Source organism: Dermacentor albipictus, chromosome 1, assembly GCF_038994185.2.
Source record: "Dermacentor albipictus isolate Rhodes 1998 colony chromosome 1, USDA_Dalb.pri_finalv2, whole genome shotgun sequence".
In the NCBI taxonomy this organism is placed as follows: domain Eukaryota; kingdom Metazoa; phylum Arthropoda; class Arachnida; order Ixodida; family Ixodidae; genus Dermacentor; species Dermacentor albipictus.
The window spans coordinates 509,683,555-509,704,165 of record NC_091821.1 but is presented as its reverse complement, the minus strand read 5'-3'; the positions used below and the strand labels follow the sequence as shown (position 1 = coordinate 509,704,165).

At 45.1% G+C, this 20,611-nt stretch overlaps 1 protein-coding gene across 1 annotated transcript; it reads left to right on the top strand.

The window, feature by feature from the left end:
* The first annotated feature begins 2,013 nt into the window (after nucleotides 1-2,013).
* Nucleotides 2,014-18,861, top strand: LOC135913388 (uncharacterized). The gene is made up of 3 exons (XM_065445982.2): nucleotides 2,014-2,198; nucleotides 5,919-6,065; nucleotides 17,795-18,861. Exons 2-3 carry the CDS (start codon nucleotides 5,928-5,930, stop codon nucleotides 18,005-18,007), a joined length of 351 nt encoding a protein of 116 aa, XP_065302054.1. The 5' UTR covers nucleotides 2,014-2,198; nucleotides 5,919-5,927; the 3' UTR covers nucleotides 18,008-18,861.
* The last annotated feature ends 1,750 nt before the right edge of the window (nucleotides 18,862-20,611 follow it).

Below are 20,611 nucleotides of genomic sequence, written 5' to 3'. Positions count from 1 at the left end.
AGTACATGGATTTGTCTGATCTTCGTGCTTGTGGAGTCAGACGGTTTTGTGGCTTTGTATATTGTATATTATTTATTATGCTATATTATGCTATATCTTATTGTCGTAAATTTCAGCCAATTTATACTCTTCGAACTGCAGAAGACGCCGGGAACACGCACAATTGCTATTAATTGTAACGATTGAGGTTGTCCAGGTCATGACCCACTGTAACTCCAGACCTGCACAGATATCCGGCTTCTATGGGAGCAGCTTGCGCCCACTTTCGTTCAACCGACGGCCGTAGGTGGCGCTTTTATAACCTGTTCGTCTGCTACGCGGTGAGCGACTGTGCGGCGTTGTAATTAGTACGGCAGCTGTTGTGTTGTGACGAACTGCTTGTCTAGTTGATGATTTTTGCTAACACAGTGACAGTGATGTCACAAGGCTTTGATCGGTCACTTGGCTTCAAAAGTTGACTGCCCGAACCTACAAATTGTTGGAGCGTGTAGTCCGCTGCTCTATGAAATAGCGTTAAATAGCCGCTCCTATTGCCTTTTTCAAGCATACTATTATAAATCACATTGCTTATAGAGTTCGTAAAGTACACAACAGTTTCATTGTATACGTTGTAAAATTCGTTTCTGCGCTCTTTAGAAACTTGAAGCCACCGTAATGTTCGACGACAGAACGATTACCACTCATTTTAACTCTTAAAAGTTGTCCGTGAATGCGTCGTGAGTTCAAAAAGTGAATTACGCACACAGCTTCACTGAGTACGTATCTTAAGCACCACCATTACGCTGCCGCCTTACCACGCAGGAAACCTAGCTTTACAGTTTGAAAAGAGTTCCGTGACGCGATTTAAGGCCTGCAGTGCAGCACGTTTTAAAGCACTGGGATCATTTTTGCAAGCTTTCTACTGAGCTAGACATCCAACGACATTAAAAATAAGAAATGCTCACGCACCTTTCCTTGAAACAGAATCGATCAACCTATTGCACATACCGGGCGGAGGAAGCTTAATTACTCGTGAATACTTTTACTATACTTTTACCAGATATCTTCCTTTCACTCCGGCACACAGCAGTAAATCCTAATGTCATCTACGACATTAGGCTGTCTGTAATCAACTAAAGAAGCTATATTATCCTTTGAATCTTTTTTAACAATTCTTCCAGTCTCTTAAGGAGGCTAGGAAAGGGAAATTTATGCCGTCGATCTAGCATTGCAACGGCCACCTATGCTCGTTGTTTACATTTCTTGCACCACTCATCCTCTTCTAGTTTCACTATTCAAACGCAAAGCATTCGCAAATATGTATTTTTTGTATATTTGTGAATCTATTAATTTACCGCCAATACAAGCGCTTCGTGCCTGCCGAAATGGCAAGACAAGCGCTGAACAGATCGCAGAAGCAGACGACAACGAACAGGTTATAACTAGCGCCACTTTGCTCGTACGTTCTCTCCCTAGCGGCAAAATGGGCGAACTAGACCAGGCTTGCTGGAGGAGGGAGATCTGTGCAAGTCTGTAGTTCAGTAGGTCGTGGTCCAGGTCAGGTGGCCAAACCGAAACGCGCCAAGCGTCTCAAGGCACTGACACGCCCGCGATAAATTTATAGGGGCGTTTCATTCGCTTGCAGCTTAATTCCGTGGTTTAATGGTTTGAATATCAGGCATCCGTGCTGGAGTTCCTGTGTTTGAATTCTGCCGTCGAACAATTTTAATGACGTTTATTTAATCATTTATTACGCAATACATAGGTGAAAAGAAAGAATAATTGAGGCTACAAAGGTTCTCCATCTAGCCTCTATAGTGAGAAACTCTATGTGTATAACCACACTCCGGCCATAGAGTTCTCTTCAAGCATATGTCTACAAGCTATGACCTGTGCTTATCTGGGCTATGGCTGCAACAACAACCAAAAAGTGAAAAAAAAGGAAGTGTTCTAACTGTGGCGCTAGTAGGTATCTTGCTTCCGAGAAATGTTCGTCTACTTGTGGTATAAGCATAAGTAACACGTGCTTACGAGTCAGCTGACGCAAGCGAATACAATCGGAAGTCGTAGCGCAGTCGCGTAGTTGGCAGGCTGTCGATCGTCTTTCTGGGACACCGATAACGCTTTAACCGGCGTTACGGAGTTATTGCAGGAATATTATACGGCGTCTAGAGGCATCACCATCTAACGGCAAATACAATTTCAACGGAGTTTTCGAGGTAGGTGCGCGATGTTCATTAAATCGGGATCAGCATATGTACTACGCGACGTGAAAGGAGCTTCTGGTTTTGCACTTGTTGCGCGTTCCATCTGGAGAAGACTAGAATACGAGCGGTGGAGCCTGCAAATGTGCTTGTTGACGTCGAAGTGCAGGGATGCCATTGCTGTCCTTTCATTGGAACAGAGAGCTAAAATTTGTTAAGGGGGGAAGCCGCACTGTCGTCGAAATGTAATGAACAGGGATTGTCCATTTTAATATAGCGGCAGGGCTCCTTCTTAATTTTCCAAGCGGACATGTCAGCGACTATCAAAAATCACTGCGCTGATGCATACATTACGCCCCAACAACTGCGCATGAAATGAAGTGCTGCTTGTGTTTGGCTGCACACTTGATAACTGCGACATGTAGCATGCTCTTAAAAGCTTCATATCTGCAGTGTCCGCTGATTTCCGAAACAAAAGGTAGCACAAGAAAACGAGGCGCACCTCCGCAGGTTATCTTGTCCATTTGTGTTAGCGGTTCAGCTGAAATTTTACCATGTCTAATGTCCCAGATTTAGACGTTGATATGCGCCGTACTACGTCTCAAATGTGCAGCATAGAAAATGGTTAAAGCAATACGAACATGTCACTAGGTAGGCTGTGCACTGCACCAACCTGGTCCGCACTCGTGCTTACTGTGTAGAGAAAAATGAAAGCAAAGGCGGAAAGGTTAGCCAGAAATCGGGTTTGCAACCCTGCAATAGGGGTTGTGGGAGGGAGGCTATTCCCGAGTGCTGCTGGCCGACTTGGTTACTGGCATCATAAAGCATTATTAGCGTTGGTGAAACCTGGACAAGAACATTACTAAAATCCTAACAAAACGCCAAGAAATCGGGACACGTTCCAGGATTGTGCATGGCCCACCACATAACGTTCAGTTTGCTTTTATAGTTTGTCATGCTTATCATGCTCTGGCCACCAATACATGTGCTGCATTATTTAAGTATATCTCAAGCGGCAGCTAGCTCAACCAATTTTTTCTCCTTTAAGGTATTCCAGAAGTGGGCTGAAAAACAAGAGCACTGCTCCAGTTTAACTGTATACTTATCAATGGTTTTCGAAGCTGCAAAAGTGCGTCCGCACATGTCAATGCATATAATTCGGGTGTCACATGGTCACTTTATATCGTCAATTCCAATCAATCTGGTTAACAATTTTTTACTTCAATTGGCTCCCTCTCGCAGCTTGCTCAAAGGTGCTAATTGCGACTGATAAATTTGGTCCCAATTGGGCTCAGTCGCGATGCTTGGAGGAAAAGGGCTGTAAGAAGTCTGAAAGGGACCTAAGCAAATCGTGCTTTCGTTTCTCAAATGGGCTGCAGCGTTGTGAGATTTGATAGCTAGCCCCACCGATGATGAAAGCGGGCATCGTGACGACGAAAAATGAGAAGAAAATTGAATTTGCATTTTTGATACTTGATCACAGTCCTGAGTGGTTCTGGTTAACGTAGGCATCAGGACGGCCTTAAATGCCCTCCTGCATAAGCCGAGACAATCAGCAGAGAGGAAAGGGAGGGGCCTCCACAGAAAAGCTTGTTTACCCACCCCCCACGGTTTCTTGTGTTGTCGGACTCGTCTCGGGAAGGGGCTGTTGGTGCACTGTTGACTTGGGTCAGCTCAGGCAGTGGCAAATGCTAAAGCAGTGATGTTTTCTTGGAGAGGAGGACAATTAGTCACACAATGGCAGGCAAACTGCAATGTTGTCCAGACTTGTGACACTGAATTTCAGGCCTATCATAACAAGACACAAGCATAGCATGCAAATACACAGTGGTTGGATGGATTTATGGCAAACCTCTGACGTCTTGTGAGTGAGTGCCTGGAGTGAAAATGCAACTATGTAGTTCAGTAACGTCAACATTTTACATTCCGAAAGTTCACGCATAACTATGATGAACCACTGTGGCACTTGCTTCATTATACCCAAGGTGCATGAAGTAAACATACTACATTCATAGTTCTTGCAATTTGGAAGAAAGGAAGGACAGTTTGCAGCTCAAGTGATTCGGATGCCATGGGCACATAGGCTGAGAAAACCACTATTGCTCCCTGCCAAGGCTAAAATATTACTTGCAGTTGCGTGGCAAATTGAGTACAAGCACATCTATTATATCACTAGAAACAATATAGAAATCATCAACCGGGACAATCTGTAATTTTTTCTAGACACCAAACATAAATTTGGGAGATTTTGGGATAATGAAGTCCCTGAAAACCAGGTGCAAGCAATTTGGTAGATGCATGTACATAGCCAACACCAATGTTTGGACATCTTATGAAACCAGGATGTGTCCCCGCAATCCCAACTCTAAACATTATTACATCGAAGACGAAACACGAAATGCTGCAGTTACCAGCCCTGATCAAAAAAGAAAATTTTAAGGTACGGTTCAACTAACTCTAAGCTTGCCAACTTTGAACTGCCTGTGCAAGGCCCTCAGCAGGCCGTGTGCACACCGAGTCACAATCGGCATAATATGGCAAGTAGGGCACCCAAGTGGTGTGGGCTTTCCACTAGGGATCATTGCCTTTGTCTTGGGAAGTCTAATAAAAGAGGTAAAATCTGGTGAAAGCATGCATGCTTGCCCAGAGGAGCATCCAGTTGCTAATTGTGCCTTATTTGCACCAACTGTCACCATTAAAAAGAAAAAAATGGTGGCACAATGTGGCATCCCAGTGTTATTTTCTCAACTGAAAAACTGAAATATTGGTGCCTAGTTGTAAATGACACAAAAAGAAAAGAATGGTGTCACATGCAAAACAGGACTTGTTTATAAAATGCTCTTCTCCTGTTGCAAGTTTCACGTTGGAAAGACTGGAAGCTGCCTTAATAACAAACCGAAGGAGGATCGTGCACAGGTTCAGGCATTAGCAGGGTCAGGACATCTAGCAGACCATTGTCAAAGATTTGAATGAACAGCAGGGTATGGCAGTGCACATGTACTGGGTAAATTCAAGGTGCCAAAGTGAAGGTTAATATATACAAGACCTCCTGCATAAAAAAAAAAAAATCGACAACTGAACCAGTGCACCTTCTAATGAAATTTCAAATGAAGAAATTGATTGCTTGAACAAATAGGACGTGTACTGCATACTTTATAGGTGGTATGATCAATTTGTGATGTAATCTTGAACTTTGCTGTGAATATGAGCGTCTTGTGCATGTAATCTTATGTGCAGTATAAAACTGATGTCCAGAGCCATTCTTGTGCATTTTGCATTTGTGTTTCATCTTCCGTAGTGCTGGAACCATATTTCTTAACGCCAGTGCAACTGCCATGATATGTGCATACGCGCTAGTGTAACATTTACTGGTGTCTCAGGCTGGTTGATTTTTTATACAGGCACTGGACATTGTGCAGAAATATGAGGCGTGTTTAAAAAGCCCAGTGAATGGTACCTGAAAGAAACAGAAGTTGCTACACTGCACAACACTGCAAAGCTGAGCCAGGTGATTTTTTTGCCCATTGCCGACAATGGCAGGCTGGCTTTTAGTTCCTTGTGATAGGGTGCAAGCTTGTGTATCTGCTCTTGTTGGCCTCTGTGGTAGATGCACAGAGTGTTGCACAATTGAATTTCTCAGCACATCCCCATATGCTTCATTCAAGGTGCTTTTCTCCCTTATCTTTCTGTTGGTGCTCTGAACTGCTGTTGTGAGTATGGCTGCCTGTTTCGCAGGGCGGCATCATGTTCAGTTCCATATTTGGCCGGAAACGGGCTCCTGCAGAGCAACCAGCAACAGTCCAGGAGAGCCAGCAGGGTGACTTTGTTGTCTTTGAAAGCACAGGTGTCCACGAACCACTACCAGCTGCAGAGAATCCTCTTGTTAGTGCCCATTTCTTTCCTTTGCATTGATTGATTGCGTGGTTTGTGAGGTACTGCATGCTCTGAGCTCAGAAAGCAACGCCAATGTAATGAAATGTTTGTAGTACTAAATGCTTATTTATTCAGGTTGACTTGAAGGCCTTTGAAAATGGAGTTGGAAAGAGAAAGGGTGCTGTCAAAGATACAATTGAATTACATCACAGCAACATTGATGCTTTTTCTGACAAAACTTCATCACGGAATTTTGTAGATGTGAAATTTACAAATAGTTATGAAACTTGTTTTAAGAGGAAGCTTTAGCTTGGCAGCTCCTATCTAAGGACATGGGAAAGAAGGAAAAAATCATTTTTCCCGCCAACTACTGCACCAAATTTGATGAGATCTGTTGTATTCAAAAGAAAAAAAAGAAAATTGTTGTGACTGTTAGAAGCGAATTCTTGACTTAAGTCATTCATATTGTTGAGCCGCCTCCTTGGACTAACGAAGAAGACGACGATGGCAAGGACATTGTGCATGTTCAGCCAGCTTGGCCATCCCTGCAAGTAGTCTCTGCTTATAATCGTGCTGTGCTTTCATCTATTTGATGTCCCGTCCACGTTGGTGGAGGTGCTGATTACTCCCGCCACACAACAGAGCTCATAAGCGGTCGGCGCTGCGGTGCGACCACCGTGGCAGACCAGCACCCAGAGTCTGCGCTGCAGACCACGATTGTTTTAGCCCATCCTCAAGACCCTCGAATGTTCAACAGGACTGATGGTGTCAACGTTGAGGAGTGGCTGACAATGTGAATCAGTGAGAGGTCACAATCAGTAGGCCTTGACAGTCCCGCTGGCCACGGTGGTCTTTTATCTGAATGGAAGGGTGAAGTTGTGGTATGACGATCATGAGGCCAAACTTGGGGGCTGGGATACATTTAAGCAAAAGCTCTGTGACCTGTTCGGTAAGGCCTGCAGTCGCAAAATCACTGGGAAGAAACAGCTGTGAACTCGTGCCCAAACATGGGCAGCACAGGATGTGGTGGTGCTGTGTCATGAAGCTGACAGCGACATGCCAAAGTGTGACAAGGTAGGCCATGTCCTGAAGGGGATAGCGGATGACGTATTCAATCTGCTCACGTGCAGAAATTGCACTACCATCGATGCTATGGTCGAGGAGTGCCAGCGCCTTGAGCCGGCCTAGAGCCGTCATATTGAATGACCATTTGCCCAGCTTCCCAACACCGCCGCGACATCTTCTTGTGCAGAGTGGCCGCCATCTCACCTTTCACCACATTCAACCGAATTAGAGGATTGTCTGCTGCGAAATCGAAGTGATAGCTCCAGCTTTCACAACAGCCAACTCTAACACCGGTGACTCAAGTGCGCCAGTGATTTCACTTGTCCAAGTCATCATGCGAAATGAACTCTCGAATCTCAGGGTTAATGCTGCTTGTGCTGTGGACAGTTGTACGTCCACTTCTGCGAGCCCGACATCGTTATCTCATTATCAAAGGAGTGCTCCATGACCTCGGAACCCTGCTGATTGGAGAACTGAAGGCGATTGACCTATCTGTTTCAACTGCCGCTGTGTCGGGCACATTACTCGCTACTGTAACAACTGTTGGTCGTTCCCACAAAGTACTTCATCCTTTGCCCATGCTCGCCACCTGGATTGCGGCCCTTTTGAGTCACCATTTGTGGCATGCCCATACAATCTTCACACTGCCACGACATGGTCCAGCTGCTCACCGTCACCTAGAGGTCACGAGTGGCTTTCATAACCTTTCAGTTGTACATACTTCCACTCACTGCCACCTTACTACATGAAGTTGCCGGGAAATTGTGGCTCCTTCACTCTGGAAAACTTGACGATGCAGCACCTGGAGGTAACGCTGCCTCCATGACTCCGTTCCAAAACCCCCTAGTTACTCTGCCAACTCGACTCGACAGAAGTTTGCTCCAACGCTGGTGGCCACGGCATAGGTGCAGTCCTCGCCCAATGCCACGGCGACCAGGAACGCGTCATTGCTTGCGCCAACAGCCTCCTCTCTTCGTTGGAACGAAATTTTTCAATAACGTAGTTTGACTGCCTCGCTTTAGTCTGGGCTGTGGCAGAATTCCGCCCTAACTTATATGGCCACATGTTTTCTGTCATCATGGACCACCATGCCCTTCGCTGGCTGTTGTCACTGAAGAATCCTACAGGAAGGCTTGGTCGCTGGGCTTTACGGTTTCAGGAGTATTCATTTGATATTCGTTACAAGTCTGGCTGGATGCACCAAGATGCTGACTGTTTATCACACTACCCTGTCGACGAGCGGGATATCGGTGACTTCGTCATGGCTATTTCAGATCTGGCCAACATCTGCACTGAACAGAAAAGTGACCACATGTTACGATCTGTAATAGGCCACCTCCATTCTCGTCAGCCCAACCCATCACTTCGTCTGAGCTCCGTGACTATATTCTTTACCATTGTAGTACCGCTCCCAATGGCCTGGGGCTCCTGCTTTTTCTCCCCAAGCAACTTTGTGCAACTGTTCTCAAAGAACTTCACAATGTCCCAACCACTGGCCATCTTGGAGTGTCTCGCACATACAAGCCCGTGCAGCGCTGATTTTTCTGGCCTGGTCTGTACCGATCAGTTCGACATTACATTGCTGCGTGTGACTTTGACGATATGTTGCTGCATATTACTTTTGTCAGCTATGTAAATAGCCCTCGGCATTACCTGCAAGCCTACTACAGCTCATTGACAGCTCACTGACATACCCAAAGAGCCATTCTACTGCATCGGTCTCGCAGTGGGTCGCAGTTGAGACTGAGCTTTGCCCACTAGTTGGGCCACTGACTTTGCCAATTTCCTACTTCATGATGTTATCCTTCATGATGCCCCTAGGCAGCTGCTCTCAGACTGAGGCCACTACTTCTTGTCCAAAGTTGTCCCTGACCTCCTTCGTTCCTGTTCTGTGGAGCACAAGCTCACTACTGCATACCATCTGCAGACCAATGGGATCACCGAGAGCTGAACCGTATCTTAACTATTATGCTGGCGATGTATGTGTCTGACAATTATCGGGACTGGGACAGCACTTTGCCATACATCACGTTCACGTACAACTCATCCCGTCACAACACCGCCAGTTTTTTGCCATTTTTCCTACTGCTTGGCCACCACCCAGCATTGCCTTTCTACACGTTACTACCTGCTGCCATACAACATAGCACAGAGTATGCCCATGAGGCTGCCGCATTAGCCCATCTGGCATGTCAGATCTCTGATGAGTGACTCGACTCACAATTATTTCAGAAGAACCACTATGACCGCAACCACCAACACCTCTGCCTTTCTCTGGGTTCTCTTGTACTTCTCTGGACTCCATCTCATCACGTAGGTCTTTCCAAAAAGCTTTTGTCGCATTACAATGGAGCTTACAAGGCTTTACGGCAACTTAGTGACATTAACTATGAGATCGTGCCACTGGACACTTCTTCACCACCTACCCTGTCACTCGGGACGTGCACGTATCCATGTTGAAGTCACAATTTTCTGCCGCCTCCTGCTCATGTAATTAGTCTGCACCGAGATGGCGCTTCGCCCGCCAGGGAGGTTAGACGTTACGAGCCACCTCCTTGGATTAACGAAGAAGACAACGATGGCCAGATCGTTGCACATGTTCAGCCATCTTGGCCATACCATGCTTAGCTGATCGATTTTGTTACGGAACGAAGGATTAAGAACTGGAGACTATTCACAAAGTATATTTACAAAGGATAACTGCAGCGCTGGCCAGTTCAGCTGACAGCTCGAGAGCCAGAGAGCGTTCATCGTCTTCGTCGGGGCGCCTGTGTGCATCGTCCACAAGAACCACGCGATATGCATGTGCATTTGAACCCGAATATATCGTTACGGGGATGTTGGGAGTATAGACTGCATATACTTACAGTATATATACAAGCAAAGTCAATGTGGTCAAGATGGCTGACCAGCAACAAGACGCAGCGCCTCGCAATCTTCTTCCTCTCTCTCTTCTGTCATCCTTCTGTAACAGGACACCCAGGTGGTGAAGTGCCGTCTCGGCGCATGGTAGGCAAAGAACTGCGAGCGAAGTATGGCTTCAGCCGCGAAACCTGCACGACATCAACAGGTGGTGGACTTGAGGATAGATGAAACTGTAATGGCGCGATCTCGTAATTGACGTCGTTAACTTGACGTCGGACTTCATAAGGCCTTGTGTAGCGAGAGAGGAGCTTCGGGGAGAGGCCGACCCGATGACATGGGGACCAAAGCAGCACCCAAGCACCTAGGGTGAACTGAACATCGTGATGGCACAGGTTGTAACGCTCTTTTTGAAGATGCTGTGAGGCTAATAAGTGAGATCGGCTGACATGACGCGCCATGTGAGCGCAATCGATGACTTCACAAGCCTACTCAGTGACAACGCGGGGCACAGAAGGTAGGATGGTGTCAAAGGGCAAAGTGGGGTCGCAACCATATAAAAGATAAAAGGGTGAATATCCTGCGGTGTCACGTCGGGACGAGTTATACGCGAATGTCACGTAGGCCAGCGTGGCGTCCCAGTCACGGTGATCGTTGGAGACGTACATCAACAGCATCTCTGTAAATTTTTGGCGTAGATGTTCCGTAAGACTGTTCTTTTGTGGGTGGTAGGCAGTGGACAGCTTGTGCTCTGTGGCACTACAGCGGAGGAGGTCATCCATAACTCGAGACAAGAACAAGCGGCCACCGTCTGTAAGTAACTGTTGAGGCGCACCATGCTGGAGAATGACGTCATGAAGGAGAAAATCGGCGAAGTCAATCGCGCAACTAGTCGGCAACGCCTTTGTGATCGCGTAGTGTGTAGCATAATCAGTCGCTCCCTCTAGTCGTCGTCTGAAAAGGGCCAAGCAGGTCAAGGCCAACACGAAAGAAGAATGGTTCAGGGGGAACATCGACTGAATGGAGTCGGCCGACAGGTGGCAGGGGAGATTTCTCCCGGCGCTGACACAATTCGCAAGTTGCTACCTAACGACGCACAGAGCGGTAGAAACCCGACCAGAAGGACCGGCGTCGTACACGGTTGTATGTACGCAAAACTGCAAGGTGTCCGCCGTCGGTGCATCGTGAAGTTGTTTGAGAACGACGGATCGCAGATGGCGAGGAAGGACAAGGACAACTCAGGGCCGTCAGGGTTGATATTGTGGCGCTAGAGGATGCTGTCATGCAGCACAAACATGCATCATGTGCCGTCGGTGCTGCCTGATTGCACTCCGGCGATGATGGACTGTAAGGATGCATCGCTTTATTCAGCGCGCCTGTCGGTCATGTCAGTCAAAGCCATCACGCAGGTCACCGGATCATGCGCAACAGGATAGGGAGGATTCACGGGGTGATGCGAGAGGCAGTCAGCGTCCTTGTGCAGGCATCCAGGCTTATAGATGGCAACAAATGAAAATTCCTGGAGCCGCAACAACCAGTGACCAAGCCGTCCTGTGGGGTTCCGGAGGGAAGACAGCCAGCAGAGGGCGTGGGGGTCTGTAACTACTGAAAACGTGCGGCCATACAAATATGGCCGGAACTTGGCAACAGCCAAAACTAGAGCCAAGCACTCCCGCTCGGTGACAGAGTAATTTCTCTCAGCAGGTGACAGCAGGCGGCTGGCATAAGCTATCACACACTTAGTACCATTCTGCTGTTGGGCGAGAACAACGCCGATGCTGTGGCCGCTTGTATCAGTGTGGACTTCAATCAGTGCAGATGGATGAAAGTGGGCAAGTATGGGAGGGGTGGTCAGAAACCCAGTGAGAGCGGCGAAAGCGTGAGCTTGCTCAGAGCCCCACGAGAACGGCTTGTTCTTTAGAAGATCTGTCAAAGGCCGAGCAACGTCGGCAAAGTTTTTGACGAAACGGTGAAAGTAAGAACACAGGCCGACGAAGCTGCACATGTCAAGAGCAGAACGTGGCACAGGGAAACTGTGTACTGCGCGAACTTTTTTCGGATCTGGTTGGACATCAGATGCATTAACGAGGTGTCCCAATACGGTAGTCTGACGGTAATCTGAGCTGCAAGGGCAGCTCTAGACTACTTGAAGATAGCCAGACTAGATGCATGGCTTTAAGAAAACCAATGTGTTAGTGTATATGTGCATCCCTTCTTCCCATCCTCTTCATCATCTTCTATCACTCTTTTTTTGTCCCCATTCCTTTTTACCCTGTGCGGAGTAACAGGCCATACATCCTAGCTCAGGCCAACCTCTCGGCCTTTCTAATAAATTGTCTCTCTCTCTTTCTGTGCACTTTTCTTTTCCATGACAGTGGTAAGCTTCCAGTGAGTATTTGGTAATACCTGCCGTATGCAGTCCAACCGATCTTTAGTTTTCTGTAAATGTCCTCATGATCAGGTACCCTGCCAGTAATTGAACTAGATAGATGTACTTCTGCACCGACTCTAGAGGCTGACTAGGGATCATGAATTCTTGTTTCCTTGCCAGGCTATTGAACATTATCTTTGGATTCTGCATATTAATCTTGAACCCTACTCTTACACTTCCTCAGTAAAGGTGCTCTTTTGTTTGTTGCAATTTATTCCCAGCTTTTGTGAACAGGACAATGTCATGTGCAAACCAAAGGTTGTTGAAGTATTTGCTGTTGATGCTCGGAAACGTACGTACCATAGGTACAAACATGGATATCCCCCGCAAAAGTGCATGAAGTACCCTAAGAAAGCTAACACATTAAAGGGTGGCTCAGGCTGGGGATTGCTGTTAGCTGCTGCATATGGCCTTGGTGTTAGATTTTTGCTGAAATATTTGCTACATGTTTGTGAAATCATTACACCTTGATGCTCTGAGCAGACTTACCATGCAGAATGCCTTTTACTTTTGCATTTCGTACTTAATTGAATTCTTCATCGTTTGGATCTTAGAATGTCATGTGCATCGCAAAGAACTAACCTCCGCCTTACTGCCAGTGCCCGTCTGCTTTAGCTGGCACTGGCTCGCCTTCACATATATTGTGCGGCTTCTACCTTCTGTAACATTAGAAAAAAGATACTGAAAATGGGTAAAACTTTGGCTTTGTGCGTTTCCAAGCAGGTCACTTGAAGAATTTCAGATTGTGAGAACTGCAGCGGAAACGGCAGTTAATAGATTTACTCAGTGGAATTGCATTGGCGGCCCAGTGCTAACTCACACGTTCGTTCAGCCGGGCATTTGGTGACTTCATTGACTAGTGTACACATTTCCATTTACAAATTCTCGACTAATCTTCCTGAGGCAACTTTGATGGCACTTATTTGGCAATTTCACATGTACATATTCATTGGTAGCAAGATCACTACAATATGTACTGGCATCACACCGTGTGGAATCATTTGAGTCTGCACTGATGATTTCTGCCTAACATTGAGGTACAGCAACAGTATCACGGCAAGAGTAGAAATAAAAAGAAAATGATTGAGGCATTGATTTTAGCCAGCAAAACAAAGCGGCTACATAACACTAACTCCACTTTGTATAACTGGCCCTTGTTGCGATTGTCTGTAAGACGCTTCCTGCATGTATGCAGACTAGATTGTCGTAAACTCTGGTAACATTATGTACATGCCTCCTCAGGTATAGGCCTGCTCCTTTCTCGCATCTGTTACTGCTGAAGTAGTGATCTGGCAGTCGTACAAAGGGAAAATGACAGCCGAAAATTTAAGCCATTCTTGCTATATGGTATTGTCTGCTGCCACTGCTTCACGAGTGTACTTTCAAAAGTACCCCCTAGGTGGCCATTAGTGGCACCTCTGTAGGTAGGGCACTATGCATATAAGCAGCTGCATCACGTTGTAGATGCCATATGCTAGATCATTGCGCACCGGCTCAGGGTGGTGACTGAAGCGAAGCAAAATTAAAAAATGCTTTCTATTAATTGCTGCTGTTACACCGCTGCCTTGTCGCTTTCATGTAGCCATCAAGAAAGTCATGTAGCTATGTTAGTTCTTTTAAGCCACTTTTGAGAGTGCTGTTGTTGTCTGCGCATGTGTAAAAAATTTTGGGAAGTAGTAAATCCGAAACCATAGTCATCATCCCTTGTGTCGATAACGAAAGACGGTGAGCCTCTTCTGCAATCCGATGTTGCGGAAAAATTAAACACTTTGTTCTGTTGGGTTTTCTTATCAGAAGAACCAGTGACACCAGATCTGAACTTTCTCAGCTTAAATACTTCAATGAATGTACTCAAAGTCACTCGCGAAGGTATAGAAGCCGCTATAGATCGTCTACCAGTTAATTCGGCACTCAGACCAGATGACATCTGTGCAAAATTGCTAAAGCTTACGAAACCAGCTATATCACGTGTCTTGGTTGCTATTTTTCAACAGTCAGTTGATACAGGATGCGTGCCTGATGCCTGGAGTTGTGCATGCGTGATTCCCATATTTAAATCTGGTCATCCCTCCTTAGTCTCAAACTACAGGCCCATTTCACTAACAAGCATATGTTGTAAATTACTAGAGCACATCATATCATCCACCATCATGAAATTCTAACAGATCACAATTTCTTCTCTAGCAATCAGCATGGTTTCCTTCGTGGTCGTTCCTGTGAAACTCAACTAATTGAATTGGTAACTGACCTCCACGAAGCCATTCATGGTGGACAATTCAGGGAATCCCTGTTGAGAAAGTATCCACATTTAAATATCTCGGATTTCATTTATCCTCTGATTTATCTTGGAACGAGCACGTTAATACCATAACCAGTAAGGCATTCAGAACACTCAGCTTCATTAAACGTAACTTATACTTGGCGAACTCTGCTACTAAGTTATTAGCATACACTACACTTGTTCGTTCAAAGGTAAAAGTAAACATCCATTATTTGGAATCCGCATCAAACCTATCTGATCGATCAACTTGAAGCAATACAAAATAAAGCAGCAAGATATATCACAAAATATACTCGCAAAACTACAGTGTTACGGATATCAAGGAATTACTTTCATTGCCCTCTCTTCTAAACTGCCGACTAATAACATTGTTATCACATTTTCATGCACTTTATTATAGTAGATCCCTGTTCTGCGAATCTTGCATCAATGCAGCTCGTAGTATTTTTCAGCGTTTTGATCACCCATTTAAAGTGCAACCCTCTTTTGCTCGCACTAATCTGTATTGTCATTCACCATTACTTTTGGCTATATATCATTGGAATAAACTACGAAGGGACATTGTATCTGCCATTAACCATGATGTTTTTGTTAACAAGTTGAAGATTTTCCTAAATGTGTGATTATTTCTGTGTTGAGCGCTTACTTGCATATGTTATTCTTTCTGTATATAATTATGTCACTGTATCTTACCAATGTTCTTTTTTTACACGTTTGTAATTGTAATGGACTCCCGCCTATGTAATGCCCGAATGGGCCTTTAGGGTATATGAATAAATGTGAGGGCTCACGCAGTGTTCAATATGTTGTTTGCATTTTTCAGCAAGACTTTAGGACAAGGAAAAAATGACTAGGATAAATGCAGTGGGCTTGAAACTGTTGAATTGTACGCTTTCGAATGTGATGCACAGTTTGACATGTGATGTCATGCAATTATAGAAGTATTTTCTAAGTTAAATAATTAGTTTGGACTAATTAGCTAATGAGTGATGACTGAAGTTTTCTAGTTTACGCAAGGTGGTTACAAGCAAAACACTGTTGCTCCCATCTTTGTATCCTGTAGCCTCTTCTTTAAATAGCTCAGTCAGTGTTAGCTGGAACACACTGTAGAAGAACTAGAGTTATCACTGTGATTAAGCACACAGAATTCATGAATTTGTTTAATGCTATGGCGGAAAGAAAGATTGGCACAGTTAGATAGATGTGGTTGCTTTTACTGAACAGCATTTTGTTTCGTCATTGTAAACACCTTTTTGTCTGTTCAGCAGGAGATAGTGGTACCTTAATATCATTAGGATATTGCAAGAGCCCATAAAATCCTTCTTGTCCATATATCATCTCACAAGGTTTTCCAAACTGCCTTTGGTCGTACCAATGAAATGCAAACAGCAATGTGTGTGGCAAACAACATGATTAGCACAGCCTGCTGCATATGCTCAGTTCAGGCGATAGGTGGGAGGATACATGTTCCACTGCAATATACCTGGTCCTGGTTTACTGCACAGTTGTTTAGCACACTGCCAGCACAGCTGTTTATGCCACATGGTATCGCCAAAGGCAGTGAGTTCAAGCTAAGTTCAAGCTTGGCTTTATGGCATATGCTGCTTTTTTCTTTTTCTTTACGCATTGTATAAGACCTCCTGCATTTCTTTCAATCACACAAACTGGAATTAGGGGCCTACTTCTTACCTGTCCAAAATAAAGCCGACCTATGAACCTTCTCTATGCCAACTTTTGGATGTTCTTGTGCAGAATATGCTTTTGAATGTCTGCTTGCCTTATGAGGCTGCACACTGAGCAAGCTGCGGTAGACCAAATTGCACCTTCTAGTGCGATTGCTGAAGCTATTGACATCAGTGCCTGGCATTGACTTTTGCATTGCTCCATACCTTTTCTTCTCTCCATTGAAAAGTGTAGGCTAAAAGGTTTGTGGAGCAGAGAGTGTATAGGCACTGGTGCAAAGATAGTGAAATACCAGTTGATCAGACATCACGCAGACTTCTTAGCTGAAAGTACAATTACAAAATACCTCACCCGCAGCATGGAGGTATATTTACGTTTCACTTGAATGAATGATTTTATTGTGATGGCAATTACTTGGACACTTGAGGTGAATGCTCACCACTGCCGTCAATGTGAAGTTCCGTGTAAAGTCCATGTGCAGTAAATTCATGGCCACATGCTGCATGCTGTAGGTGCAAGGGTGAGCCAAGTAGGTTGGTGGCTTGACATTGCACATTGCTGTGGAGGAGGGCAGGTAGCATCTGCCTGTTTGTTGTGTGTGCAAGTGCATTGCGAGGAAGTGGTGGGATGTGCGTGCGCTAGGAGGGGGCAGGTTTCATGCTCCTCCTCTCTTACTGCGGCCTCGTCTGCGTATGGCGCAGGCCGTTTGCGTACTATGGGCAATTTTTTGCTCGCTGTTGTTCATCGCATCACCGTCTTGACAGCGAGTGTCTGCGGTCATTGGGTGTGATTTTGCTGCTCTCTTGTGGCACCTTGAAAGGAAGTTTGGCAACTTGTACAATCCAGTGGCTCTGTCTGCAAACACAGATGGAACCATGCTGTTAAGCTTGGGTGGGATCAGCAATAGTTGAGCAAGTCGGTGTGAGGTCATAATGGTTATACAGGGCAAGGGAACATTTACATGTGGAAGGGACAAGGCACCGACTTCCAACAAATTTATTGTCTCGTGCAACAACACACACGCATGCACGTGCACGCGCGCGCACACACACACTCACACACACTCACACACACACATATTGCAAAGATCCCGAAAAGAAAATTAGAAACAAGCAAAAATCAGCAAAAAAATAGGAAAGAAAAAAGAAAAACGGGGGTGGGGTACCGATGGTTGTCAAGGTGTACGTAGTGGTGTGCTTCTTGCACCACACCTTAATACTTTCTACTGAATCAGCAATGGCATATCTGTTGCACATGATGCCGTTTCTGTCTATGCATATTTGTGTTTTCAGTGGATAGTAGCTTTGTCCATATTGTCTGCATCATGTAGGTTATCTGTTCCATGTGTGTGCACATGCATATAAATGTTTTATGCTGAGCCTATTCCAGGTTTCTGGTTCTTTCTACTTTTTCCAGGTGAATATAGAAACTCAGCGGTCTCCACCTCCTACAAGCCAGCCACATGGCATTGATGGTGTGCCCTTTCAACTCAACACCAGCCTGGCTCAGTCTGGTACCACCGCTGGTGATGTGGACGCGCTTCTTCGCAGGTTGCGTGCCATGGGTGACCTGTCCTGGACTGAATACGACTACAGTGTTGAGAGGCGCATACTGCATGACTATGCCTAGGGGCTGATTCTGTATGCGTACTGCCACCTTGCATATCAACCGCCAAACAACGTCTTTGTGCATTTGTGATGTGTGAAAACCACGGTTTTATTGAATAGTCTGCGATAAGGTGAATAGTGGATACGTGTGGCAGAATGAAAGGAGGTTTCTTCTGCTTGCAAACACGTGCTGCCTTGTGTGCACAGGACTTGGATGGTGCAAGTGCATCAGGCAAGTAACTGTTGGCACAAAATACTTGCTTGCCCTTGGAATGCCAGGCACACATTGTCTCTAATGTAGATGACATGTGTGAGGAACTACAGCCAGAGGCTTTGTTCACTCCTGCGGTGTCACGGTTTTGTGACAGAAGCTGACTGTGGATATTACTTAATGCAATAGTCACTAGTGCGGGCCATATGTGGCGCTTATACAGTGTTTGCGCACATTTGGGCACATGACACATTTAAGCGCGCTCTCTGTAAGTAATTATTCTTCTAATGCATGTCTACTTATGCATGTATTCTATATGATACTGTCTTATTGATGTAATCAATGTTCTAGAAATATTTGCAGTATTGTAATTAGTGGAAATATGTTCCCTAGCGATGAAAGAAAGACAGCTGGCCACTTCTCTGCATGCATTATGGATAATTAGCTGACACCGCATAAGGTTGTTGTAGTGCTGAAGTAGGTGTAACTAGACCAGATGTCTATAGAAAATTAAAATAAATTGTAATTGTTTATTGTTAACAACAAAGTGACCAATTGTCTGTAGTAAAGGCACAAGGCTTGATTTGACGTAGCTGCCAGAATGAAATTTGTGTTGACACCTGTTATTCTGTGTTTAATAAAGAATGTCAATTTTTGTAAAGCTATCTTGAAACTTCGAATGGTGGTAAGTGCAACACATGGTGACAATTTTTCCCATCATTTGTACTCGCACTCAAGGGGACAGCAATTGAAACATGGGAGAAAATGTACACATGTGCAAACCGTTGTTCAAGCACAAAAATGAAGCACGAAAATGGCTCTTGAAAATTGAAGAGACCATTCTTTCAATTTGGGAGGTTCTGTGAAGCTGGAGCTTTCCAATAGGAAACACATTGAGCTCGTGGGGTCTCAGCTGCGCTTGTTAACACAGGAGACGACAGTACAGTAGTGGAAACACCATAGGCAGAAAGTTTTCATATTCCGAAGGGGATGGGGGGGCGAACAGCTTTCCACCCCCACCCCCTACACACACACAGGAAGAATTGTTCACTCAAGTGATGACCTTATATGAGTATCTACAAGACGCCACAGGAGACAATTTCACAGCCGAAATCCCCTTGCATGACTTTTATCGGACGAGCCATGTGACAAGCTTATTCAGTTAAACACGTTAGGTAGATATGCATGTTTTGTGTGTATGAAGTCGCCTTGCTGTAGCTACTAGCCCTGCCGTAGCTGCGAATGACTATGTGTAGCTGACTCGGCACGCTGGCCGCGTAAGCATCTAATTGTGGTAATCATTGGTGGGTGCAACGATAAAAGCTGAGCAGGGATGGCTGATAGCTTCATTGCGCACTGTCTTCCTTCCTGGGCTGTCTTCCCGCGCCCCCAGTGTTGCACATCGCGTAGTCTAAGTTAACAGACAGGGTAATAGGACATCGTTGACAGAGGCCGTCCTGTAGTGGACAGAAACATGGGTAGATAGTGATGATGAATCTAATTTTCGGAGTTGCGGTGAATCGCGTAGCTGTACAAACCGTTCATCCCCACTGCCGGCATTCTTCATAATGCCATCGTTGTAATAGTGAGCGCTCGTGGTCATACAGTTTTGATATTTACAGGTTTACATGGTCCATACATTACACCATGCTTATTGTTTGAATTAGTAAGTGAGTGGTTATCGCAATTTATTCGGCCAATATAGCTAACGTATAGACTCGTGTAAGGGCTGCACTTTTCTGTTGCCATTATAGCGAGTCTTAGATGGGACTGGGACATTTGATCTGATTTTGCCAACTACGAGTATGAAATCCAGTGTAAACCTCTGCAATCGCCTCTAACCATCTTGTAGCGACGGGCGAAACTATGCAGCGCATTAAAATTAGCTATTTGAGCGCAATCGGAATCAGCACACCGAACTCGATTGCTTCTCCGCTGGATTCTTAAAAAAATGGTTGTCAAGTTGGGGGCAAGGTCCTTACACGGATTTATACGGTGAGATTCTTCTTTCGTGTAATTGTCTTGTAATTTGCTATCAGTAATTATGCTTTGCCTTTCCGACGACGCTGCAGCCTCTTTTTTCTTTTTCTTTTTACTGCGAACCCGAGTATAACCGTTGATGCGCATGCATACCATTGATTTCGATGTCGAGTAAATTGTACTTGGCCTCATTTTGGTTACTGAGTAAATTAGATTATATTTATGACCTCTGCATGCAACTGGCGATCGATGTTTAATTCCATTCTTAATAAATGTAAATTATTGGAAGAGTTGTTAGCATTGCCTAGTGTAAAGAGAAGCAATACTGAAACATAATTCACGTGCATTTCACATGCCCTTGATAAAAGACTTTGCCGAAGGTGTCACTGAAGTCTGCAGGTTTGTTTCAAGGTCAAAAAGAAGCACACCAAACAA